A 26,937-nucleotide genomic window follows, 5' to 3' on the forward strand; every position below is an offset into this window, starting at 1 on the left:
CATGGCCACACAAAAGTTCCACCGAAAGTTCCACCACAAGGGGAAAGCCCACCGCCGGGAAGAAGGTCCACAGCCCAGGAGGAACGGGGACAAGACTGCACAAGGGCGGGCAGCCAGCCCGCTTGAAGTTCGCCGGAACAGCAGGCAGCCAGGAACGGAGGCCGGAGCGACCACGCTCGGGCCTGGGCCAAAGCTTGAGTGGGCGGAATAGCCGCCGAGGGTGGCTACCGAAGCTGCCAGGTGGGTAAGGCAGGGTGGAGGTGACTGCAGGGCAGAAGGTGGGTACCAGGTCACAGCTGGAGGGACCAGAGAACAGCAGGCCACAGGCTCAGCGACAGGCTGGGCGGCCCAGTAGAGCCAGGCGCAGGGAGATGACAGGGCGACGCAGGAGTGGACAAAAATGTCCCCGGCATAGCCAGCTTGCCAAAAAGGGTGCCTGCCTGACAGTGCTGCCCAACAAAGGGGGCGCTTGCCAGGTTATGGCTTGGACAACACGTCAGAGGGTATTTTCGGCCAAGAGGGCCTTCTACCACTTCCCGACGTGTGCCGCCGCACCTTAGCGGTTATTCTCCATTCACTGTCATGGTATGGAATAAAGTCCAGCTACCTGTCAGTGGGAGAAAGGTTGCTTAAGTGCGTTTCCGCAGATTGTACCGATGGCGTGGCTTGGAGCCAGCCTTCTCACGGTTTTCCTGCGGTTCCGTGACCGCCTCCCCCCCTCCCAAGTCGTTGCTGCGGGCAACGAAAGGTTTGAGGTCGGAGACGTTAACTGGACCGCCGACTTGTCTCCCTTGGGAGTCAGCCAGCCTGTACACCAGAGGCGACACTTTGGTCTGCACTCGGTATGGGCCCAACCACTTGGCCGACAGGGAGGCAGAGATGCCTTTGGCAGCGTCACTCAAGACGTGATTGCGCCTGAGGACGAGGTCGCCGACATCGTAGTGCACTTCCCGATGCGACCGGTCGTATTGAGCCTTCTGTCCAGCTCGCGCTTTTGCCAGGTTGGAACGCGCCAGGTCGAGGGCTGCGTCCATCCGTGAGCGCAGTTCCGCCGCGTAGCCAGACGGGCCGGCTTTTGTGGCGGACGCCCCGCTGCCGCCCCGCAGAACGCGGTCCATGGGGTTAGGCAGCTCTCTCCCAAAGTTGAGGAAAGCGGGCGTGTACCCGGTTGAACGGTTCACCGTGGACCGCAAGGAGAAGCCTATCTCGTTAAGACAGGCATCCCAATCCCTGTGTTGCTGCGCAAAGGCTGTCAGCAAGGGCTTGAGGTTTCGGTTTATCCGCTCAGTCGAGTTGGCCTGTGGGTGATACGTGGTTGTTTTGCGGTGCTTAATGCCAAAGGCAGCACACGCATCCACAAACACCTTGGCCGTGAAATAGGACGCATTGTCCGTGATCAACTCCGCCGGAAAGCCAAAGCGGGTAAAGACCTCGATCAACTTGTCCCAGATTGCGCGTGCCGTTAGCTTCCGAAGGGGAAACAGCTCGACCCACTTCGTGAAGTGATCTGTGACAGCCAGGAGAAAAACATGGCCTCTCCGGCTTCTTAGGAAAGGTCCCATTATGTCACAGGCCGCGACTTGCCAGGGTTGTTGGCTGTCGATCGGCTGCATGAGCCCGGGGGGCTTGCCACCACGAGGCTTCACACATTGGCACACGCGGCATGAGCGGGCGTAGTGAAGGGCATCACGCTTCATGCCAGGCCAGGTAGCAGAGCGGCACAACTTTTGAAAAGTCTTAAGGCCACTCGCATGTCCGGCCAACCGCGAGTCGTGGAAATAGCCGAGGGTGGCTTTCCTTAGACTGCGGGGTATCACCACCTTGAAAGACTCCTGGGGAGCTTCTTCAGATGGGACATAGCGCAGGAGAACGCCATCAGCATCAAGCAGATACGAGTCCAACGTGCCCGCAGCAATACCAGTCTGCGTCCGGCACTCGGCGCCGACAGCAATACCAGCTGCCCATTTGCGCCCGGCGGCTTGACCGCCCCGCTCCTCTTGGGAGCTCAGCTCTTTGAGCCCGTCAACAATTTGCTGACAAAACGGATCGTCCTGCTGTGCCTTAAGTAGGTCCTCTCTGCTGAAGACGATACCGGCTGACGTGACAGGGTCTACCAGGTATGCGTCCTCACCCGAGGCGGTCGACTCGAAAGCCACTGCGCCGTCGGGGTTCGCGCCGTTCGACCCATTGGAGCCAGGAGCCCCTGAGTCTACTCGGTGCGAGTGCTCTTGGGAGTGGCGGACACAAGTGTCAGACGCCAGAACGGGGGCACGCGACAAGGCGTCGGCCACGACGTTCGAACTCCCTTTCCGGTAGCGCACAACAAAGTTGTACCGCTGCAAGGTCAACGCCCAGCGCGCGAGGCGGCCCGAGGGCTCGCGCAAGCGCTTAAGCCAGGTGAGTGCCATGTGGTCCGTCTCCACCACGAATGACACACCGTCGACGTAGCAGTCGAACTTCCGGAGAGCAAAGACTATAGCGAGACATTCCCGTTCAGTCACGCTGTAGTTGCGCTCGGCGGCGTTAAGTGACCGGCTCGCAAAGGCGACTGGCCGGAGGACGCCGTCGTGCTCCTGAAGCAGTACCGCTCCGAGACCCCGGTCGCTCGCGTCCGCTTGGACAACGAACTCCTTGTTGAGGTCGGGCAGCTTCAGATCGGCTGTGGCCACTAGAGCTTGAGATAGAGCCTTGAAGGCTCGCTCTTGCTCTGGCCCCCAGCTCCATCGTGCCGACTTTTTCAACAGTGCGGTCAAGGGCGCTTGGAGGTCCGCGCAGTTTGGGATGAACTGCCGGTAGTAGTTCACCATGCCCAAAAAGCGCCTCAGGCCCTGAATGTTCGCCGGCGTCGGGTACTCCACAATGGCTCGTACCTTCTCCTCGCACGGCAGAACGCGACCGCTCTCGATGGTAAAGCCCAATAGTGAAATGCGAGTCTCAGCTATTTGAGCTTTCTTCGGGTTCAAGGTCAACCCGGCGGCACGCAACCTCTCGAGGACATCCTCCAAGTGGCGGAGGTGCTCCTCGAACGTTCGAGAGAAGATGACGATGTCGTCGAGGTACGCCATGGCGTGTTGCCATTTAGCGTCCCCGAGAACGCGGTCTATCAGTCTCTGGAACGTAGCTGCAGCTCCAGAACAGCCAAACGGCATGCGGGTAAACTCGTACAAACCTCTGTGGGAGGTGAACGCAGTTTTCTCCGCGTCAGCCGGCTCCATCTGAACCTGCAGGTAACCGCGGCTAGCATCCAAGGTGCTGAAGTAGCAAGCACCGCCTAGCGCAGCCACGATCGAGTCAACGTTAGGCATAGGATAAGCATCCTTCCTCGTGACCTCGTTCAGCCGGCGGTAGTCCACACAGAGCCGGTGAGAGCCGTCTCTTTTGGGGACCATTACCACCGGTGAACCCCAGGGACTGTTTGAGCGTTGGACAACTCCGGTCTCAATCAACTCATCCAATGCCTGGTCAATTGCTTTCCTCTTTGCCGCACTGACGGGGCGAGGATTGCATTTCCACGGTTGTGCGTCGCCTGTGTCAATCCGGTGCCTCACCAGAGAGGTGCAACCCGGGCGTTCCGTGAACATGTCACTGAAACGTGTCAACAGCGACGACAGGCGTGCCTTCTCATGTGTCGACAAGCTGTCCGGCAAAGGCGGCAGCGAGCGATCCGAGCTGCTGCTTACCGGGGTGGTCACCGGCGTAGCCGAGACCTCGTCCACCACGGTAGCGCTATGCTCGAGAGAAAGCGGTAGGCACGGACCGTTTTCCGCCGCGCCGGCCAAGGGGCCAGTCTTGGCGTCGGAGTGAGAGACGCGGGCCGAAGGGGCCACGCTTTGTCTCCTCTCCTCCTGCTCTCTCGTGGCGTCCGGCGACTTACGGGCAGCCGAGACCGCGGGAGGAGTAGCGAATGGCCGTAGGGCGCCGGAAGGGCCGTCCCTGTAGCCTCCGCTCGCGACGTCTATCACGATACCCGTGTGCGCGAGAAAGTCGCGACCAAGAATCACGGGCACGGAAAGACCCGGGAGATGCACGAAGCGCTGTCGGCGCGCGCGATTCTCCCAGCGCACAACCAACCGCGCAGCGCCGCACGAGGTGGCGGTACCGCTGGCGAGATGGAAGGCAGTGTCGCAAGCTCGAATGCGGACAGAGCGGTCGCGCAAATGAGCCATAACCTCTTCGCCGAACAGCGAGATCGAAGCCCCGCTATCCAGCAACGCCGCAAACTCTCGACCAGCGATCGTAAGGGCGATGAACGGCGCCGGCGTGGCTGGAAAGTCATGTCCAGCGCGACACGCCATCGGTGCCAGAGGTTGGGTTACACCCCCATGCTCTCGTACTGCTGTAGCCGCCGGCGAGGGGGAGCTCACCGACGGCTCACCCCGTTTCCCGACGGGCGAGCAGGCCCTTGCGTCGGGTGGGGCGCGTTGCATGATCGCGCGGTGTGGCCACGCTCATGACAACGGTAGCAGACGACGCCTTTTCCCCCATCAGTGAGGGATTTTGGCGACCCTTGAGAGCTAGGAGGCCTCCGTTCGCTAGCCGCAGGGGGGGCTCCGCGATCGGATCTCTTCTCGTGCGTTGGGGCACGGGGGTTCCGTTCTCGTTCGCCCTGCAGTGCAAAGGGGCACGCCCGGGCGTACGAGTACGGGTCGAGAGCGCGGTCCGAAACGTCCGGCGCGTCTCGTTGCTCTCTCACGGCCGAGGCCACCTCGTGATTAGGGGGATTACGGGGTGACGAGTCACCACCAGCCCACGCACAACGAGGCTCGAGAGAAGCGGACGGCGGCGGCGGCGGGCGGTAGGCTCTCGCCGCCAGTATGTCGCCCTGAATACGCTTCGCATCGGATGCCAGCTCGTTTAGGTCACGATAACGGGCGCTCCGAAGGTAAGCGGCGAAGGTTGGATGAGCCTGACGTATGACTCGCTCCACCTTCTCGGCGTCTGATGCCGTAGGATCGGCAAGGAGGTAGAGCTCCTGCAAAGCCCGGACGTACTCGAGAAGAGATTCGTCGGGATGCTGTGTGCGAAGCTCTAGCTCGCGACGCATGCGGCGCTCGTAGTCGGGAGGAAGGAATTCGCTACGGAAGAGCGCCCTAAACTCCTCCATCGAACGAGCTTGGTGGCCGACAAGTCGGTACCACCGCGCCGCTTGGGCTGTCAGCGATACAGGCAATACGCTACCGAGCATAACGCTGTCGCTCAGCCCCATCGCCCGCTGATAGCGGTGCAGCGCCTCGAGGTACTCTGTGGCACTCATGCGGTCCGAATAACCGCTGTACTCAGGCAGAGGTACCCTTAAGCTACTCGGTACGCTTGGCTGAGGGGACTCGGGGTCTCCCTTTACAGCACAAGGCTGCGAGCGCGCCGCTTCCAACAGGACGTTTAGGAGCTGCGCCGCAGTTGCGTGCAGCGGCGATTGCTCCGAGGCGGGCGCGGCCGTAACAGGTGCGCGCGCCTGTTCCCCAACATGCGCGTCCGACCGAAAAGGGCCAGTACACGGCATGGAGGAGGGTAGGGTTTGCGCTCCGACTGGTGCTTGAGGCCTCACGCGACTGGCAAACGGGTCGACAGCGGAGCACGGTGGCCCGCATCCGTCGAAAACGTCGCCTACGCGAGTCTCCGGCCAGCGAGCGTCGGTGAACGCGGCGACGTCGTCGGTTAAGCGAGCAGGCTCGCGAACGACACCGTCAACCCTTTGCGCTCGCGACCACGGCGGGTCAGGAAGCGCGTTCCCGCCAACACCTGAGTGCCCCCGGTAGGAAGGATCGGGTGCGGCGATTTGAGCTGTCAACCGTGCTGCTGACGGGGAAAGGCCAGCGAGCGGAGACTGCGCCCGGGACGGGCCCGTAAGCGCGTGAGTCTCGAACAGCTGATACAGCCCGTTACTGGCTTGCCTAGGACTGTGGTCCTCGTTCAAGCGGCTCGCATCACTGTAAGGGGCCCCGAAAAAGGGATCTCTCCCAGTGAACGAAAGCAGAGGGTCGCCGAGAGGGCCGTACCCCGTGCTGTCGCAGCCGTCCGCCTCGAACGAGATCAAGTCCGTCGCCACAGGATCGAACAGGAACGAGCGCCTCGAGGGGGTCTGCTCTGAAGCCATGCCGAAACCAAGTTGGGCGCCAGTTATGTGGAGATAGGTTTGCACTAGGCTTACCTACGAGCGCGACCGTGTAGGGACGCGACGTTCTCCACTGCCGCAGCGAACAAAGACGCTACGGCCGGGTTCGTCGATTCTCCGGCACGGCGCAGAAACCACGCACGAGGCAGGTAACAACAACAACGGGTTTATTAACCCAAGATGCAGCACAGTACGACACTCACAGGCTTGCAGGCCGTAAGGGGAACTCCGCAAGACTGATCGAGTACGCTTGCCAGCAGCGCTAAGACTACCACACAAAGGGCAGCGGTCGAGCACACGAACGAGAAGCCGCCTGCTAGAGCAGCGCGTCAACCTCTCGTGCTAGCCTGAGAGCATCTGACGCGGGCAAGCCCGCGCCAGACAGAAGCGAGCTCAAGGGGGAAGGGGGTTGTCACTGGCGGCCAATGAGGAACGGCGTTGCACAGTGACGTAAGCTAGCTTGGTGGCGTGAGCATGTGAGCATGTCGAGGCATGCCCGGACGCGTGCCCGCGCGCCGGGAAGCTGACGCATGGCTGGCGCTGCCGCCGCGGTCGCCATACCGCCGATTAACGGCGGTCCCCGGCGCTCGAGCCGCGCGAGCCCAACGCACGTGCTAGCTGGGGAACGAGGCGCCAAAGGGGTGGGCGCGCTCGATTCCCACACGCTTCAAATGAAAAACAAAGAAACGAAAACAATGAGATGGCAAGAGATGTAGAACAGCATATTCACAGCCATATAACAGTTCCTTATCTCTAAGCCACAAAAATTTAATTCATTACTCAGGGTAAAACTGAAGGAAATCACATTGTAGGTGCAAAACAAGAATGAACTACAGTAGACTCTCATTATGGAACCTGATGGGACCAGGAAAACATGTTCTGTTAAACAGGAGTTCCATTTACTGAGAAAAGAACTGGGGTGCGGAATTCAACTATGAAACCAATAATGTGAGAGCCAGCGGTTGCATTTAAGGGGGGGACGAGGGTCTTAAAATAGTGAAATATCGTAAAAGATGTCAACTTTTGATGTCGTAAAAGATGTCGTAAAAGATAAGTATTTGTAGTCCAAATTATGCTTTGGAAGAATATGTTATGGCAAAATGGCCTTTCTTTTTCTTGCAGGCTCAACAGATTAAATTCAAAATGTTTTTAAATATTGAAACGCGACTTTCCCAGCTTTGTTTACTTTTGTGAAGTGAATCTGCCTTACAAAAGTTTTGAGGAGCTTTCTGTGAACATATTTAAACAAACTTGGTATCACTCTTTTCAGCAGCACCTGAACTACAGGCTAAAGCTCTTTCTTTTTTTCTGAACCTTGATGCAATTGTAATTATTTGATAAGTACCTGCTAATTACTGGAAGCTAATTTTTAACTTCCAAGTTTTAAAATTGTTTCTGATCAAAGAAACAGCTGTTTTGACATCTAATTTCCTTTGCCTGTGAGGTGGACCTTTTAGAAGAACCACGTAGCCCTGAAAAGTAACTTTTTGTATTGTAAGTTGCCATAACGACACGTAAGAAATTACTAGAGCTGTGTGAATAGCAAAATTTTGGGTGCGAAGCGAATTCGAATAATAAAGATTGAGTGCGAATCGAATCGAATAATTTTCGAATATTTCTTAAACATTTTTCGAATACTTTGAAGTGAAATTACAGAAAAAAGTTGCAGAGAATCCTAAGTATGTTCTTGTGAGATCGCAACATAAAAGCGTTTCTTTTTGCTAGGTTGATGAAGCGCTGGCGGGGTGGTATTTCATAGTTGTCTTATCAAGAATGGGGCAATGTAGAGGTCGAATTGTATTTATGTAGATGACTTGGTGCAACCAAAGTGTTGCCGACAACACTTCACACGTGATAGGCAAAGATGCCATTTCCTCAGCCTTTCCTCCTCTTTCAACTTCTGTGGAAGCCCAACTGATGTGGCGGACAAGGGTGTGCTCCCTTCAAGTTCGGAGTTCCAAGCAGTGATGTGATTGACTGAAGCTGTTTTGGAGCAGGTTTTTGGAGCAGGAAAAAGGACTTTTGGAGCAGCCAAGAACGCGTTTTGGAGCAGGGAAAACAGCTTTTGGAGCAGCTAAAAACTCACTGCCAAGTGGAAAAATGGACCGTGTGAAGCAAAACAGTCAAATAAGGAAGGAAAGAGATGATTCTTAAGGGCTCGTTTATCTTTGTTAGACACAATATTATTGAGCACTAACAGACAATAACGCCAAGGAAAGTAAGGGGTTGTTATGTGTAGTATTTAGAATATAAATGTGAAGAAAGTAAAGTGGACGAAAAGATAACCTGCCGCCGGCAGGGACCAAACCTGCGACCTTCGAATAACGCGTCCGATGCTCTACCGCTGAGCTACGGCGGCGGTCATCCTCCCGTCCACTTTGTGGGGTATATATGTGCATTTAAACCTAGGAGTGTTAGTCAGCGCCAATCGCAGCCATGGCGGCGAGTGTGGAACACTCTTTTTTGCCTGTTGGCGCCACGTAGCACGTGATCTTTTTGCGAGCTGGCAGCCGACCAATAATCCCTCGCATACTACCTGAGGGCATCATGTCTGCCAGGACGAGACCCTCGCTATGAATGAAGGAAAGAGATGATTCTTAAGGGCTCGTTTATCTTTGTTAGACGCAATATTATTGAGAACTAACAGACAATAACGCCAAGGAAAGTAAGGGGTTGTTATGTGTAGTATTTAGAATATAAATGTGAAGAAAGTAAACTCTTTTGAAGTCAAGTGTTCTGTCTAATAACAGCCCCATTAGCATAAACATTGGCGTTGCAGTCTTACAATGGCTTAGAGTGGCCGAACTAACAACGCAGGTAGGGTTTCCCAGCTAAAGTTGAATTTCGGTGATACCAATCTGAAAGGGGAGCAATCCTATTGCCCAAACTTTCGTATCACCAAAAAACTAGCAAAACCTGTTTTCAAACCACGATATACACACAAAACATGTATTTCCGTCAAAAGAACTCGCGTACGACTTTGTGGGACACACGTGAACGGACCAATAAGGGACGGCGCAGCTGGCTGCCGCGAAAGCGCGCGTCAAAGCTTTGCTTGAGGCCAATTGAAAACTATAAGTGCCAAAGTCCGCTCCACCATAGTGACAAGCGAAGATCGACACGAACGCCGAAAGGCTTCGTGCCTTTTTTTACGACTATATTGCCTTTAATCTACCGCTGCGTTAGCCGCGTACCTTCGGAGCTCATAGTCGCTATCTATGATCGCGTTGATAGCGACCGTGGTTTCGTGCGCGGCAGTTGCGGCAAACGGTAGTTCCGTTTTCAATCCGCGTGCGCTGGCCGCGCACGTGCCTTCAAAACTACGTCGTTTGTTGCTATCTGTGATCGCATCTGCCGCGGTTTTGTCCGCGGTGTTTGCGGAAAGCAGCGTCGCTTTGACTGGGTGAGCGTTGGATGCGCGTGCACTTTCGGAGTTGCCGTCAGTTTCGTCGTCGCCATACATGATCGTGTCAAGAGCGACCGCGGTTTCGTCCACAGCGGTTGTGGCAAACGATAACCACAGTTCTCACAGCGTATGCGGTGGCCGCGCACGTACTTCCGAAGCTTCCAGCATTCTGCTCTCGGCCGTCGCTCGACGGATTCGGTACCAAAGTTCGTATCACCCGCCGCGACGCGGAAAAGTGTTCGGACCATCCGAATTTCGGCCCATTCGACACAGTGGAATTCCGCTGGGGAATTTCACGAATTCGTATCAGCCGCTTACGTTTACATCAACCCCTCCTTAATTGGTTTACTATGGGCTCGCAAAAAGCCTGGATCGGATTGGGCTGCAATTTTTGTCAATGTGGCTACATCACGCACAGAAATTTTGATTTCCAGATTTTCCCGCCACCGTACAAACGTAAGAATTGGCCGAAATCCGGGAGACTTGGTAGATATGCACTATGCAGGAGACTTTCATTCGTTTGCAGGAAAACTGTTTACGATTTCGCAGTCTGTGAACATCCTCTGAAATAAAGATGTGGCCGTATCTGCCCAAGAGAAAAATTCTCAGAACGAAGTCTCTCTGCACGAACCACGCGGTCGCCTGAGAACGTAGCTGAACACTGCGAGAAGCCCAAACACGTCTGACATGCAGGTCTTTGGGGTTTTCAGTACACCTGCTCAATTCCGGTACTACTTCGTAGCCTCAACGTGCCTCTTGCTTGTAGCATGTCGCTTTATCGCTGCAAAACCATGCTGTCCGCAGTTAATAGTCTGACTATGGACAATGCAAAATCCACTGCCATCGCTGCCTTGGCGACACCATCTTCGTCCATCTTGTTCAGGATGTCGACATTGAACTTGGTGGAACGACCTGAGGCTCTGAGACTGCGACACATGCACAAACAATGCGAAAAGCAATTCTCCTCAAGAAACGTGTAGCGATATACGCTTTTTGCTAATCCCGCCGAGGACGGAATAGTCTTTGTTGCTAGCCGTTCCACGGCGAACCTAGTTTTCCACGAGTTTTGCTCCCCTACTGGAGTCGCGTTCCGGGAAAATCCTCAAACAACACGAAGCTGCCAATTAACTGCGCCAGTTCACGGCTGGTGCGATGCTTGTCCGCCACCTTTCCAGCTTCTCGGTTTGCGATAACCGCGGTTAGGAGGCTAACTGCTGTTATGTCTGCTGTGTAGCTACCCCTAACCGAGGTTAGCCGTAACCGTAGTCAGCTTAACCACGGTTGTCCGTGTGACAGGGGTGTAACACTGGTTCGAGCAAGGGAATTTAAACAATGAGGCATAAACAAGACATACAAGGACGTCGCTGTACTAACAATTGAAATTTTATTTCTATGCTGCTGCGGTGGTCACACCAGCTCGCGGCAAGCCACTCCTTCCAAGGTGCATTTTTTGGGGGTCACGCCAATTTACAACAGCCTGGAGAGGATTCTGTCGGCCCCAAAAAGCCTGAGCAAGCCAAACCAGTGCTTAACGAGCCTTCCCATGAATCTGCGTCCGGTCAGGTACCCCAAAAAGCGCCGGGCGGCATGCCGCGAAAAATGATGCACAAACCCAGTGCTCTTGCGGCACGAAAATTTTGCCGCGCGACAGCTTTGGAGTGTCGTGTTTTGCCGCCGGCGGCACGCTGCGTACATTTTTACGCTAGTGGCGCAGTTTTGGCGCAGAACAGCAGAGATGTAGCAGGATGTAGCAGATTTCACGTCTTGGCGCAGTTTGGCGCAATTGGCGCAGCTATCACATCACTGTCCAAGTCTGCCTCGTAGACGTCGATATATAAGAACATCTGAAATTTTGGATGCTGAAAAGCTTCGGCGTTCGATTTTTTGGACTTGCTGCCTAAATTTCAGGTCCAAAACAGCATTAAGGGGGGAGGTGGCATTGAAAAAAAACTTTTTTGTTTGTTGACCTAGAGCAATGAAATTTGGCATGCATACTAATAAGTGTCTCGAATAGGGAAATATGCAGTTTCATCATGATACCTTGAGTAGTTCTCAAGTTACATCATGCTACATGGTCCAATTATATGGTCTGCTCGTGGAAAGCCTAACGCTGTAACAAAACATGCCAGGAAGCTGCAAATGGTGTTGATCTTTACTCAAAAGAAGACTACAAGGTATGACACTCTCAGAATTGTTTAGTAAATTCTCTCTTTTTTTTTAGAGATCATCATGGCTGCTGACACACATTGTCAGAAACAGTGTCATGGACAAATCATCATCTAGAAAAAAAACTGGGCCATAAACAAGAAATTGAAGAATGTCATACCCACAAGCAGTGTTCAGGGATTCAGGAAAAAGGAACAGAATCAAAATCGGTCCAGTCATTCCCGTGCTACTCTTTCCACGAGCAATGCACAATGTCCAAAACACACTTGTGAGAAAAAGCCTATCAAAGTTTTCGAAGTTGTTTGCATTTGTTAGAACGCACCAGCAGTGTAGTCCTTGGTGTCCTTGTGTAGAGGCAACCTTTTGCATCTCTGCCCCTTCACTTTATGCATGTGCAATGACTTCCTTGCTCGCTGAGCGTCTTTTTAGCAGCCCTGTGGAGGGTAAGGGCCCCAGGTTGCACACCCATTGCAGCACAAATCTTGGTGTAAGCTTGACAGTTGCCTGCATTGTACCTCGCAACTGCCTCATGGACTGCTACTTCCACAGTGAAGAGGGAGGCATGCTGCTGCTTAGAAATTAGTGACCAAATCACCAAGTGAAGGCTTCCAGCGGCATTTTGTGTCTTGTTGCCACTGCAACGAGCCTGCAGTTGAAGGTCAGACAGGCGTTGGTACACTGGCCACAACGCTTCAACAACTTTGTTGGGCAGGTTATACGTGTGTGGAGGTTGTGGCTTCCCTCTGCTGCACGGTGCCTGCACCAGCTGCGGGCACCGGAAGGACAGAGCTCGTGATGAGGTTCTGCATCTGTCGATGAAACATTACGAAAGGTGGCAATCACTGCTTTCTTCATGTCTTCGACGTCCGTGTTGCTTCGCAGTGCTAGGCCATAATAGCTGGTGAGCCTTTTGATCAAGCCCTGCGTCAGGCCAATGTTGTCACGGATAGCCAGGCCATAACAACTAGTCAGTCTTTTAATCAGGCTGCCCCATCCTCCTAGTCGATCCTTCTTGCTTCTTGACACGTGTTGGAGAGCTGTACCCATCCTCTCTTTGACATGATTTATACAGTCTTCTTTAGCCAGTGGAATAAATCTGTACGTTCTTTCTTCAGGAAGAGTGAGGAAAGTATCACTGTCTCCATCACAAACAATGAATGCGTACCGGAGGTCATTCTTTCCTGTGACCTTCTGAATAAAATTAAGGTGGGGGACGTGGCATTCAGTACCAACTTTCTTATTCCTTCGTAGGTTTTGATGAAAATTGGCACAGTTATTGCAAACATTTCTAGGATCAAATATCTGAGCAGTTTATTCAATAACACGAGTTGGTCAGATATAAATTCAACTCCCTGCTTCACACAGGCCACGCTCATTTGCAAACCTCACCTGTGATGCGTTTCATCATACACTCGGTCGCGGAAACGATAATTTGCGAGGCATTCGTTATCTTAGAAGATTCATCAGAGCTAGCGGCGATACCAAGCACGAATCCAAGCGTGCCTAAATTGCGTCACCAGCGCTTTCTTTCAAGCCGATGTACTCGGCCGCGGGGTCCGGGAAGTCGGCGCACGATATGCTGGCTGGCGGCATTCGGTGACAATGCTCCTAGCCGCGGCGACGAAACATCGGCGCGCATAACGTGCTTGGTCTCGCATTTTGCGGCGCCGACGCGCGAAATTGCTAGCCGCTGTTCCGAGCGGTCAATGCGCGACGAGTTTGGCCGGGAGGTCCGCTGCCGATTCGTAAAATGCCCATCCGCACTTTCGAGGAGCCAGCGGACGATGCGATTTGTTGCTTGTGACGAAGCACAGTGCGGCTTGTCCGCTAGCGCGATGTCCTTGCCCGCAAAGTTCGGATTCGTCTCGTAAACCAGCGCCGTGAGCGGAGTTAGGCCTAGCCACGACTCCGAGCAGTAAGCTCGGTCGCGGTGTGCGTGGCCGCGGTGCCCGATGTTTCAAAGCAAGTCATGTTCGATCGCGAGTACAAAGAGTAGTCCCGCGAAGTTATTCGTCACGGAGTACGAAGTGCTGACAAGCTGAACTTTTACCCGAGACGCGCATCTGCGATGTTCGCGACGAGCGCGGCACGCTATCGTTTATCGTACACTGATGACTGCGCTTCCGCTTGCAGCTGTCAAACTACAGGGTAATCATATTCTAAATTGTCGTCGACCCGTGCACACAGAACGAGTGAACGCGTCACTAAGTAGCGCGATTTTCGACAGTCGTAACATCAGGTAACATCGCGACGCGTAAGCAGCAGACGGCTGTCCTCTCGGAGCGAGCATCGGACCAATGACGAGGCGTGCTGGAGCAACATGGCGGACGCGGCCAATCAGAGGCCTCGAAACGACCTTCAGAGATTTGCTTTTTGTGCGCTTGTTTTCAAAGGGAGGAGCCAGCTGAGGCGGGGAATTTGAAAACGAAGAAATGCTCTTTACGGCGAGCTCAAAATGGCGGCGCCCGGTTGTACCGTTGCGAAGCAAGACTTTTTTGAAAACCACCATTTTTTTGCGATCTCCACAATAATTTTCGCCACCTCAGCACGTGCAACAAATTTTTTAAAGCACTTCTAGGTGGTTTTCAGTGAAGATATTTTGGAATCAGATAGAATAAGGGCTACAGAAACTGAAAATGTGATTTTCAAAAAATCGATTTTTTTGCCATTTTGCGCGATACGAAAGCCGCGTCCCCCCACATCTTTCATCTCCATGTTGGAACCAGCGTTTTCTTGAGTTTATACATTTGCGACCGTCGCAGAGCTTGAAAGGCAGCTTTGCCGCAATACGGGGGTGTGATGAGGTGAAGCATATTGAAAATCTAGGGACCACTTCCAATTGGACGTTGACTGTCTCTTTGCTAAGTTCGACCGCAACGGAGCTTGAAAGGCAGCTTTGCCGCAATACGAGAGTGTAATGAGGTGAAGCATATTGGAAATCTGTAGGGGTCACTTTCAATCGGACGTTGACTGTATTTGTTTTTGGGAAGTTCGAATAGTTCGAACAGTAAAATTCCAGTGCGAATCGAATCGAATAACAAACATTATTAAAAAAATATTCGAAATTTCGAATATTCGCACACCCCTAGAAATTACCTAATTACAATGTGGAAATTTGCCATTACCTCCTTTCAAAATGGGATATTAGAAATATGTTTGCAGATTTGTAATCTCCATTTAATGGTGCACGTGCATGCCGATTCAAGACTCTCATCCCCCCTTAAGCAGCAGTTCCGTTTAAGAGATTTCTGTTTACAGAGAGTTTACTGTATTTCCTGGTCTGAGCACATGTACTACAAGAAGTCTCACTAGCCTCCACAGCTAGGACTGCTATGTATGGAATGGAGTATAGGGACTCAAACATGACGAGCCTCTTTTAAAAAATCGTGAAGATAGTCATCGTCACTGAACGCTTGCCTTACCTTTACCCTCGAGCAGGCAGTTGGCCAGATGCAGCTCCTTGCGCAGTGATTCGATGATGGCCTCCTTCTTCGTCAGCTCCTCTTCGTGGCTGGCCTGGCACTCCTTCAGGGCCTCCTGAGAGCGTTCGGCCGCAGCCCGTGTTTCCAGCAGCAGCGCCTGCATCTCCTCCAGCGTGGCCACCAGCTCGTCGATGCGCTGCCGCCGATTCTCCGACAGCTCCTGCACACAAAGCCAATGAGAACAGACACCCACGAACGTGCACAGGGGCACCAAGTGCATCACTATCATCATCATCTGTCACTCTGGTGATACCGGTAGTACCGACACCTACCAAGGCCCTACCAAAACAGCAGAGGGGAGCACAGGAAAATGAAGAAGGCGGGTTAACCCAGACCTGCGCTTGCTGCGGCCACACTATCTCCACAAACTTATCAATCTCATCTGCACACCTAGCTTTCTGCCTGCCCCTGGTGCACCTGCCTTCTCCGGAATCCAGTCCGTTACTCTTACCTAGGGGTGTGCAAATATTCGAAATTTTGAATATTTTCCGCATAGTGTTTGCTATTTGATTCGATTCGCACTGGAACAAATACAGTCAACGTCAGATTGAAAGTGACCCCTTCAGATGTTCAATATGCTTCAATGCACACTCTCGTATTGCGGCAAAGCTGCCTTTCAAGCTCTGCTACGGTTGAACTTTGCCAAGAGACAGTCAACGTCCGATTGGAAATGGTCCCTAGATTTTCAATATGCATCACTTCATCACACCCCGGTATTGCGGCAAAGCTGCCTTTCAAGCTCCGCTACGGTCGAACTTTGCCAAGAGACAGTCAACGTCCGATTGGAAGTGGTCTCTAGATTTTCAATATGCATCACTTCATCACACCCCGGTATTGCGGCAAAGCTGCCTTTCAAGCTCCGCTACGGTCGAACTTTGCCAAGAGACAGTCAACGTCCGATTGGAAATGGTCCCTAGATTTTCAATATGCATCACTTCATCACACCCCGGTATTGCGGCAAAGCTGCCTTTCAAGCTCCGCTACGGTCGAACTTTGCCAAGAGACAGTCAACGTCCGATTGGAAGTGGTCTCTAGATTTTCAATATGCATCACTTCATCACACCCCGGTATTGCGGCAAAGCTGCCTTTCAAGCTCCGCTACGGTCGAACTTTGCTAAGAGACAGTCAACGTCCGATTTGAAGTGGTCCCCAGATTTTTAATATGCTTCACCTCATCACACCCCGGTATTGCGGCAAAGCTGCCTTTCAAGCGCTGCTACGGTCGCAAACGTACTAACTCAAGAAAATGTTGGTTTCAACAAGGAGATGAAAGATGTGGCAGAGGTGAGGGCTCAATTAATGCTGTTTTGAACCTGAAATTTGGGCAGGAAGTTAGAAAAATCGGAAGCCAAAACTTTTAGCATCCAAAATTTCAGGTGTTCTTACGACGTCTAAGAGGCAGATTTGGAACTCCGGTCTTGAAGGGAGCACACCCTTGTCGACCACATCAGTTGGGCTTCTACAAAAGTTGAAAGAGGAGGAGAGGCTGAGGAAATGGCACCTTTGCCTATCACGCGTAAAGTGTTGTCGGCAACACTTTGGTTGCACCAAATCATGTGCATAAATACAATTCGGTCTCTACATTGCCTCATTCTTGATAAGACAACTATGAAACACCACCCCACCAGTGCTTCATCAACCAAGCGAAAAGAAACACTTTCATGTTGCTATCTCATAAGAATATCCTTAGGAATCCTCTCTAACTTTTTTTTCTGCAATTTCACTTCGAAGTATTCGAAAAATATTCGAGAAATATTCGATTCAATTCACACTGACACTTCAGTATTCAATTTCGCTTCACACCCGAAATTTTGCTATTCGCACAGCTCTACTCTTAACCCTTTGAGGCGCTTTGTACAAAATTGTGCACACAACATGTTTGCGCTAGTTGTGTCAACTAGTAGCTAAGAAAGGGCAAGATACATTGAGGTTTGGATTGATTGAACCTCCTACGTAATAAATGCGCCTTCATTTAGGTGTATACTGTTGCATATGATCACTCTGCCAAAGGCACTACCATGTTCGAGATGTTGCCCTCCGTGATCTACATCAAAAGTATAATTTTTTTTTGCTCAAGATTAATACAACTGGAATCGAAATTGCACTATACAGTTGAACCCGACTATATCGAACCCATTTACATCGAATTATCCTGTATATCGAACAACTTCTGAACACAGTGTAGTTACAGTGAAAATATATAACGAAAATTACGGTTACATCGAACAAGAATAGCAGTGACTCGCAGTATATCGAACGTCAAGCGGGGCAAAAGTGACCCCGGAAGTTGGCTTTCCCTTGTAGCGGCGGGGAAACTGGCGCTTCTTTCCACTGCTCACTCCAAAAGTGGTTTAACCCGGCGGCGCATGACCCGCTCTCCCTACCGTGACCGCACCGCATCAGTCGAGCCGCCGTCACCCCCCGGCAAAAAATGATCCTGACCCGCCCGAAGCGCTTGCTGAGACAGCCAATCAAGGCCTCTTGTACTCTTATCGTGCGAGTTATCTCCCTGCATTTCTCGTTCGTTGTGTTTCGCACCATGTGCCTGTGCCGTGATGGCTAGCGTGAAGCGGCAGAATTTGCCTTTCGCCGTGAAGCTCAAAATTATAAATCCAGTCGAACGTGGTGAGAAGTCAGACGTCGCGGCAGCGTGCAAGATTACGAGGAGCACTCTCGGCACGATCTTGAAGAATAAGGCGGAGATTAGGGATAAAGCGGACAAAAGACCCAGTGCCCGTGGCGGCCGACGCGTACGCATAGCCATGTATGACGACGTCAAGGCAGCCGTGTACAAGTGGTTCGTTGATGTTCAGTTGCGCAACCTCCCCGTGTCCGGCCCCATGATAGAACAAAAAGCAAAGGACATGGCTTTTGACCTTGGCAAGGAGGATTTTCAAGGTGGTTCCGGCTGGCTACAGCAGTTCAAAGAAACGACGATTAGAAACGACGATCCTTTGCCCATATCCTCAGAGGTGATTGGTGCTCTTGCACTAGTCCTGCGCTTCTGCGCGAATGTGGAAGGTTGCGGCCTCGCCTGCTCCGACTCTTAGACCATGCTGAGAAATGCGTGCTGTCGCAGGCAGCGAAGTTGCTCAAACAGAAAAAAATGGAAGACTATTTCAAGCGCAACTAAGGTAGCTTCGTCAATAAAGTGCTTTTATGAATGGTGTGTGAATTTATGACGTCCAATTCTTTAGCAGGCTTATATCGAATTATGCCCTATATCGAACTGACAGGCGTTTTTTTGCGAATTCGATATATCCGGGTTTGACTGTATCTCTAGCCTGAGATCTGATTCTATCTATACAAAAACAGAACATTAATTAATTCAGGATAAATAGATATTTAATTCCAAATTAATCAAGATTATGTACTTTGAAACACACAAATCAAAGTATCAAGACATTACTTTTGTTGCAATACCAAGTGCCTTGAAATAATGTGTAGTTTTGACACATTTACAGACAGTTCTTCATAGGTCATGCCTGAAAGGGTTAGCGACCAGATGCCAGCACAAATCCAGCCACTCTGTGTTTTCTGCCGCGCCACAAACACTAAGAAGCCAAGCAGATTGGTCACACGAGTGACACACCAAGACAGATCCACATCCCAAAACACCTAAAACTTTGCGTGGTAACATGGTGTGATCTGCAGCAATTCGCATGTTTTAAACCTTAGAATAAGTTTGACTTTCATTAAATTCACATCCATAAAAATTCATTTTCATAATTCACTTTCTAAGAATTCACCTTCAAAAGAATTCCCATTCATTAGAATTCACAGGAATTCACTTTCATAGGAATTCGCCTTCATAAGAAATCACATTCACAAGAATGAATAACTTACACACTTTACGCAGAGCGCCTAAATCTGTCTTTTAATGACTCGAAAAGCCAATGCTAGTGGCTCATTCAGTTCGTAAAACATCAACAAAACTGTTTCAGGGTTAGTATGAGTATACACCACAAGAAGAAAGTGCATGATACACCAGACATGGCAGAGGCCGGCAAAAAAATGTAGAGCTCACTCAGACTCACTCAAGAAATGTGCCCACTCACTAAATTTTCCAAACTCAGACTCAGACTTGCAGCTCGATTTGAGCCTGAGCCTGGTGTGTTTGCCGACCTATGAACATGGCTATGTTGCCTAGTAGTAAAGGTCAAGGAAACACCTTGTGCATGTCGACTAGTCTCCGCTGTGCCTGCAGCTCGGTCTGGAAGTGAGCCTCGAGGTTGGCCTTCGCCTCCCGAGCTTCGTCCAGGAGGGTGGCCGTTGTCCTCGACCTCTCCTCCATCTCAGCCACACTCGAACGCCAGGTCTCCAATTGTCTGGTCAGGGAGCTTACCTACAAATGAGAGGCAAGTGATTATGTGTGTATGCTCTACAACTAATGTAGCACTTAGTAAATGAGAGCTTATCGGCAATGTAATGGTAATGTACTCTCAGTGAACAGAAACCTTTTAAACGGAATTGCTGCTTAAATAGAACTGCCTCTAATATGATTGGTTTCATACTTGAATTCTGCACCACTAATTACCTCTCAGTAAACGGAACTCCTGTTAATGGAACATATTTTCCCGGTCCCTTCAGGTTCTGTTCAATGAGTCTACTGTATCTAATGAAGCACTTGTCGGTAATAAGTGAAGTTTAAAAAGAGTTAAAGAAAGAGTTAAAAGGGCAACTCCAAGAAGAAGGCCAAGAAAATGTAATGAAATTTTTGTTTCACTTCAATGATGCTGAATTCACAGCTATAACTATTAAAGGGGCCCTGCAACATTTTTCCAGCATGGTCAGAAAACGCTGCCGATCAGTGGTCGAGGCTCCCAAGAACACACGAGCCATCTTATAGTGCAGCATGCGGCCTGAAATTTACAATTAATTCTCGAAGTCAGCAAGAAATCGTTCCCTCTTCTCTCGACGAATGATGCCATAAACCCAAAGTACACAGCCATTGGCCAACTGGAGCATCGTGAGCTGCATAGTTACTATGGGCGTCTTGGGATGCCGCCACGTGCCAGCACTCGTGCTTACAGTGAAAGTAAGCCGCGCGTTCGAAGAAAAAAGAAAAGTGCTCAAGGTCATGAAGCGCGCTGACAAAAGGGCACATCTTGCCCACTAGTCGCCCCCTCCCCCCATATGTAACTTGCAGCGTGTTCGCTGGTACCCCCTAACCCCATATGTAGTCACCGGACAATGTATATGTATTGACAACCCAGTGCTCCTCCTCTACCAGCGAGGAGAAGCACTAGGTCATGAGGAGTGGCAAGCCAACAAACGGAGAGTAGTGAAGACAAGATCTAAACGAGCAAGAGGCGCTTTCGGATCATCAAACACTTGTAACTCCACTATTACGGCACTGTTTCGAAAAATTCTCGCGGCTACTTGTCCGTTGCAGACTCATGCATAACTGCAACCACACAACTAAATTTTGACCTCTGGGTGGTTTGGGGCCCTTTAAGAGTGATCCGTACAGTGCACACTGGCAAACATGAAGCCACGGACGAGCCAATGAGTCAAACATGAGTGCACATGTAGACACAGGACAGGCAATTGCACACTTAAAAAAAAGAAGAGAATGCTGGCCAACCTGCTCCTTCTGGTGGTCTAGCTGTGCCTGTAGGTCGAGGGTGAGGCCCGCCTTGCTGCGGCGCAGCTGAGCTGCCTCCTGTCGGTGAGCAGAGGCTTCCTCTCGCAACTCTTCGACTTGGGCCTGAATCAGCTCCCGTTCTTGCTGAAGACGCTTCTCCGCATGCTGCACAGAGGTAAGAAACAGTTGAATAACAAAATCAAAAGGTGAAGACATCGTGAACGGTGTTGACGCATACCTGCCAACCTGGTAACCTCGAAATTCGGGAGATTTGAAAAGCGGGGGAGATGCGACAGAAGAAAGCAGGTGTACGTATTAATTTTAGGCGTGTGCGAATATTCGAAATTTCGAATATTTTTCGAATACTGTTTGCTATTCGATTCGATTCGCACTGAAGTTTTACTATTTGAACTATTCGAACTTCCCAAAGACAAATGCAGTCAACGTCCGGTTGAAAGTGACCCCTTCAGATTTTCAATATGCTTCACCTCATTACACTCTCGTATTGCGGCAAAGCTGCCTTTCAAGCTCCGTTACGGTCGAACTTAGCCAAGAGACAAAGTTCGGTTGAAAGTGGTCGCTAGATTTTCAATATGCTTCACCTCATTACACTCTCGTATTGCGGCAAAGCTGCCTTTCAAGCTCCGTTACGGTCGAACTTAGCCAAGAGACAGTCAACGTCCGTTTGGAAGTGGTCCCTAGATTTTCAATATGCTTCACCTCATCACACCCCCGTATTGCGGCAAAGCTGCCTTTCAAGCTCCGCTACGGTCGCAAATGTATAAACTCAAGAAAACGCTGGTTCCAATATGGAGATGAAAGATGGGGCAGAGTTGGGGTCTCAATTAATGCTGTTTTGGACCTGAAATTTGGGCAGGAAGTCCAAAAAATAGGATGCCGAAGCTTTTTAGCATCCAAAATTTCAGATGTTCTTATATATTGACGTCTACGAGGCAGATTTGGAACTCCGGACTTGAAGGGAGCACACCCTTGTCCGCCACATCAGTTGGGCTTCCACAGAAGTTGAAAGAGAAGGAGAGGCTGAGGAAATGGCATCTCTGCCTATCACATGTAAAATGTTGTCGGCAACACTTTGGTTGCACCAAATCATGTACATAAATATAATTCGGCCTCTACATTGCCTCATTCTTGATAAGAACGACAACTATGAAATATGACCCCACCAGCGCTTCATCAACCTAGCGAAAAGAAACACTTTCATGTTGCTATCTCTCAAGAACATACTTAGGGATTCTCTGCAACTTTTTCTGTAATTTCACTTCGAATTATTCGAAAAATGTTTGAGAAATATTCGAAAATTATTCGAAATTATTCGATTCGATTCGCACTCAATCTTTATTATTCGAATTCGCTTCGCACCCAAAATTTTGCTATTCGCACAGCTCTAATTAATTTACTGTTTCCCGGGGTCAAAGCAACGTCATAAGTGCATGATTGCCAGTGAAGTTTGTAGAAATTGGCGATCATACTGGCACTCATAATGAAACGGCGCGTGCACATGTGCGTAATTAAGGGAGAAAATAGCTAGCAAACCAGTGGCAATCTTAATGCGCTTTTCACATGACACCAGTGTACTGTGGCAAAAGCGACACCAGTGTACTGCGCAAAATGGTGGTCTGCTGTGCCAGTTGGTGAAACATCTTATAGAAGTATGAGCATCTGTCCTGTCAATTCCTTTCCATCTCTGCTGTTTTTTCCACTCATACTTTTACAATATGACGAGCGTTCCACACGCGATCAGAAAATTTTAGACAGCAGTGTCCTTAGTAATTATTATTTTCTTCTCGCAGTCAGGAGGATTGCTTAAAATTCGCGAGTCTGCTGGACAAATCGGGCGAGTTGACAGGTATGCTTACGAATGCATTTGGATGACCCTGCCTAAACGCGGTCTTTGTCTGGCCCGGGCACTTAATATGCAGCTACAACAAAAGCATTGACAACGATGTGTGCATAATAACGATTAGTGCTACGGGTACCCAGCATTCAGGATAGGCCATGGCAAGAATTTTTTTTTTTTTTGCACTCTATTCTGTGTTCATGCCAGGGTGAGCATGAACACAGAGTAGCATGAACACGGAAATAGACACGCAGTATAGCCTGGCATGAACACAGAACACCCTAGCATGAACACAGTATAGAGGCATTCTGTGTTCAGAATTCTAAGTTGCTTGGTGTTCATGCCGTGACCACCAAGCAAGCATCACTTGGACTGCTGATGAAGTGCGAATAGAAACATTGACATAGACCCATCATTATCAAAGTGCAGCATGAGTCAAGATTTCACACTCATAATTATGATGGGCTGTGAGCACATGAAGCTGTCGCGGTCCAAATCGATTTTAGCAGCAACAATATGAAGAATGAGCCTACTGCATAGCAGAATCTCAATAAGCGGAAAGTGCTTAACAGAACAGCTGTAAATCGAACTGCTTCTTTTTTTTTTTTTGACATTTTTGAATTTGGGCACTGCACACCAGTGCTACCTCTATCCCAGTAAACAAAACTTCTGTTAAATGAAACACGCTTTTCCAGCCGCGTCAGGTTTCATGGTGTTTCTACTGTATGCTGAATTTTTCACATAGCATCGGCACAGTTACACAGTAGACTCTCTATAAAAGGAATCTGAAGGGACCAGGAAAACATGGTCCGTTTAACAAGAGTTCCATTTTTTTAGAGAGGAACAGGTGAGCAGAATTCAAGTGCGAAACCAATTGCGTTAAAAGCATTTGTTCCATTTAAGCAGTGATTCTGTTTAAAAGATTTCCTTTTACTGAGTGTCTACTGCACTCAGTTATATTTGGAACCATATGCAAATGAGCGTACAAGCAGCAGTGGCGTACCTGTGCACTGAGCAGCTGCAACTGAAGCTCCTCGAGGCGCACCGCCTGCTCGCGCTGCTGCTGCTGGCTGCTGCTCAGCTCGGACTGTAGCGACTCCACTTGCCCTGGACACACATAGAAGAACACATGTGCAGTCACAAACAGACCTCAGTTCTCCCACAAGAACAGCAAAGCAATCATCGTCTTGTACGAGACTGGAACTTTCAAACAGCATAACTTCCAGCATGTAGCCATGATGCGATTATGCGATGATGCATGGTTAGTGATGTACATCCATGCAAGTGTGCAGTTCTTATGCATAAGCCTTGCAAGGAGGGGGAGAACTGTGAGAAGCAGTTCAACAACTGAACAACACTGCTGTATTCTGTAGCAGTAATTGCAAACGAGTTCTGCGGAATCTCGCAGGATGGCGGAAGCGTTTGAAATGAATAATTGACAACCATCTATTTGTACCACAAAGTCACAAGGAAAACACTTCCTTGTGGCTACAAACGAGTGGTTAAGAAAAGTTGGGAAGTTGGTACGGATTTATGATGTAAAACAGCGCATAAGAAAAGGGGCGGGTTGTCCTGAGTGCTGTCCTGAGCGCAGACCTTGTTAAAAGGGTACTGACAGGAAAATTTTCAGTTGTTTTTTAAGTCAAATGAAAGACAAAGTTTTCAAGAGCCTAAAAAATGTACTGGAAAGCGTGAGTGCACCCTGACAAATGAATTAGGGTACATGCTCTTAAAAGCTAGTTTCGGTTCTTACTGTCCCCTGACGTCGCGGCACAGTACGATCTTCTTGTCACGTGCTCGCGCAAAAGATATTGTGACGTTTCCTCAGCCGCTCCGCTGCATGGCTACATTGGCGATGCACAAGTGGCCATTCTGAGTGTTCTGGCACTTAACGTCACCACAATTAGCCGTGCTGGTGCGTGGAGTCACCGGAATTGACACTGCAGCCTGACGTCCTGATAGTGTCGATGTCAGTAAGTGCGGCAGGCAAAAATTGACTTTAGCGTCAAAATAAAATGTCTCATCAGCATTTACTGAGCTTCACACTCGGTCAGAGTCACCTCTGCATGCAGGAGATTTGTATGACGGAGCAAACTCATCTTCAAAAATTGGTGGCAGTACCCCTTTAACATAAGTAACGCTGCTGCTATAAGACAACCTGTCAAAGATGCAATTAGCTCAATAAGTTAATTGCTCGCTGTGAGACTTGCTGACGTACCATTGAGTGAGGACAGCTCCTGCGTACGCTTCTCCATGGCCTGCAGCAATTCCAGCTTCTCCTTCGTCACCTGCTCCAGGTTCCTCTTGCTCAGCTCCTAACGAACACACAAAGAAGTCCAATGCATCTAAATGAATGTTACGGTCACTCACCAAGACAAAGATTAGGAGCCCTTCCCATACCGGGAAAATGGAGGCAAGCGAAGCTTGGCGTGTGTGTGCCTGACCAACTACTTTTCTTTCTTTCTATCGCATTGAGCAATGCTCCCTCGTAACTTTTTCCTTCCTCCATGCAGGCAATCAGACCATCATCCACGTGATCAGCAGCGCAACACTTCAGTTGCTACAGGCAACAACGAAGGTCATACGTTCATATCCAGGCAACAATGAAATGTGGCGACGTGAAATGGCAAGGGACCTCGAAAAAGATCAGATTGTCATACCAGAAACGGCTGATCGCCGATGAGCCCATGAGTGGGAAAGCATCAATTATTGGAAAATGGCGCATACAAATATATGAATGTGACCGGAGCACCTTCAAGGGCCGCATTTCTGTACACTCGATAGCGCCAGGTTTTTCGTACGACACCGCCGCCGCTACCACCAAAACCTGCAACTCATAACAAGGTTCACTTGAAAAAGAATACTTCTGATGTTTCTGAACCTCTGCAGGTTCCTTGTTCACAATCATGATGATGAACGATATTGTGATGATATCAATCACCATGATGAATGAAATGAAATTCTTCACGATGACGAATGATCACAATACAAAAACAGCGCTGTCACTTGAAAGGACACTAATGCGAAACACTCAATTTAGACTCAGTTCAGACTGATAAGTTCCTCTTCGAGAACTCTACTGCCATTAAATTCACCATCATAGGTTGTTATCAAAAAGTGAAAACGAAGTTGAAAGCTCACTTTTATTTTATTGTCGAGCCCACAATCCACACAGCAGTGGAATGTCACCGATTTCCAGGTCTTTTTCTTTCTTTGTTGTATTAAGTCTATGTTCATATGTTCCCAAAACTTGCCACGTCAAGTCTCTGGCTGTCGCTTACACTGAAGCAAAAGCACAGACGGCCCAGCCAGTGCGCCACCCACGGCAAGGCTGAGCGACCAAGTGCCAACAGAGCAGTCGTTAAAGCTTCATCCAGTCATGTGGTACCGTAGCAGAGGCTACGAGCAAGCACAGCTGCGACGCGATGCATTTTCCACGGCGGATCACGCGGCGGGACATCGCGCCTGCCACACCTGTGCTCAGGCAGCTCGTGCTCCGGCAGCTCAAGGTCATTGCGACTCGATGACCGACCTTGGGAGACATGGCGTAGTAGAGCTTTCACTCTAAAGAGAAAGGAAGACTACACTGCAGCTGTCAAAGCAGGTATGTACATGACATGCGAGAAGAAATAGCTCTCAATGCAACAAGCCAGAGGTCCTCACCAAGTCAGCCTTGGTGGCCGCAGTCGTCGCCTTGGCCCCTTCCAGTTCCACTCGGCAGGTGCCCAGCTCAGACGCTGCAGAAACAACAGATATACAGTGTTTCTCGTACATTTAGCAATCTAGGATACCAAAACTTGCTCAGTGGTCATCCTTCACTTCATGTATGAGCACCAAGCTGACAGTGTACAGTGCTCACGGATTGAAACGCAACTATTTAGGCCTAAGTAATCCACGTATTTTCATTCCCATCATGTTCAGTTCATGTCATATAGGTGTAATTTTGACTCGAACACTGACATCAAGGCCAACATTGCCTTTAGCGACCATATTCATGGTTATATGATGCAGTTATCTTGATGCAAATTGTGTACACGAGTCATTATGGTAAAAGTTTTTATGTCCCGTTTCAATCCGTAAGCACCTGAGTTGCCAGTTCCGCTTATAAGCGGATTTGAGCTTCTTTTTTTGTTTTTTTGTTTTTTCACTGTGTCGCTTGTATAATTCTCGAGTTGATTGTTGTATTTCGGGGGCTTAGTTATGCTTTTCCTGCAAATATAGTTATTTTAGTGCTCTTCACATTCAAGAACAGTGCGCTGGTCGACGACTTTGCGTAATTGAGCGTTGAAATCGAACATACGTTGGGGGAATCAACAAGTAATGTTA

General features: G+C 49.9%; 1 protein-coding gene across 1 annotated transcript in view; it reads right to left on the bottom strand.

Moving 5' to 3' along the window:
- Nucleotides 1-26,937, bottom strand: part of LOC119399204 (nucleoprotein TPR) — a 117,786-nt gene that overhangs the window by 86,959 nt on the left and 3,890 nt on the right. The window contains exons 3-8 of the mRNA XM_037666018.1: nucleotides 26,275-26,348; nucleotides 24,830-24,926; nucleotides 23,615-23,718; nucleotides 20,754-20,918; nucleotides 19,338-19,511; nucleotides 15,107-15,326 (exon numbers count right to left, since the gene is read on the bottom strand). Coding sequence (XP_037521946.1) covers nucleotides 15,107-15,326; nucleotides 19,338-19,511; nucleotides 20,754-20,918; nucleotides 23,615-23,718; nucleotides 24,830-24,926; nucleotides 26,275-26,348 — 834 coding nt within the window. The remainder of the gene's footprint in view (nucleotides 1-15,106; nucleotides 15,327-19,337; nucleotides 19,512-20,753; nucleotides 20,919-23,614; nucleotides 23,719-24,829; nucleotides 24,927-26,274; nucleotides 26,349-26,937) is intronic.

The sequence above is a fragment of the Rhipicephalus sanguineus genome, chromosome 7 (genome assembly GCF_013339695.2).
Source record: "Rhipicephalus sanguineus isolate Rsan-2018 chromosome 7, BIME_Rsan_1.4, whole genome shotgun sequence".
Lineage (NCBI taxonomy): Eukaryota > Metazoa > Arthropoda > Arachnida > Ixodida > Ixodidae > Rhipicephalus > Rhipicephalus sanguineus.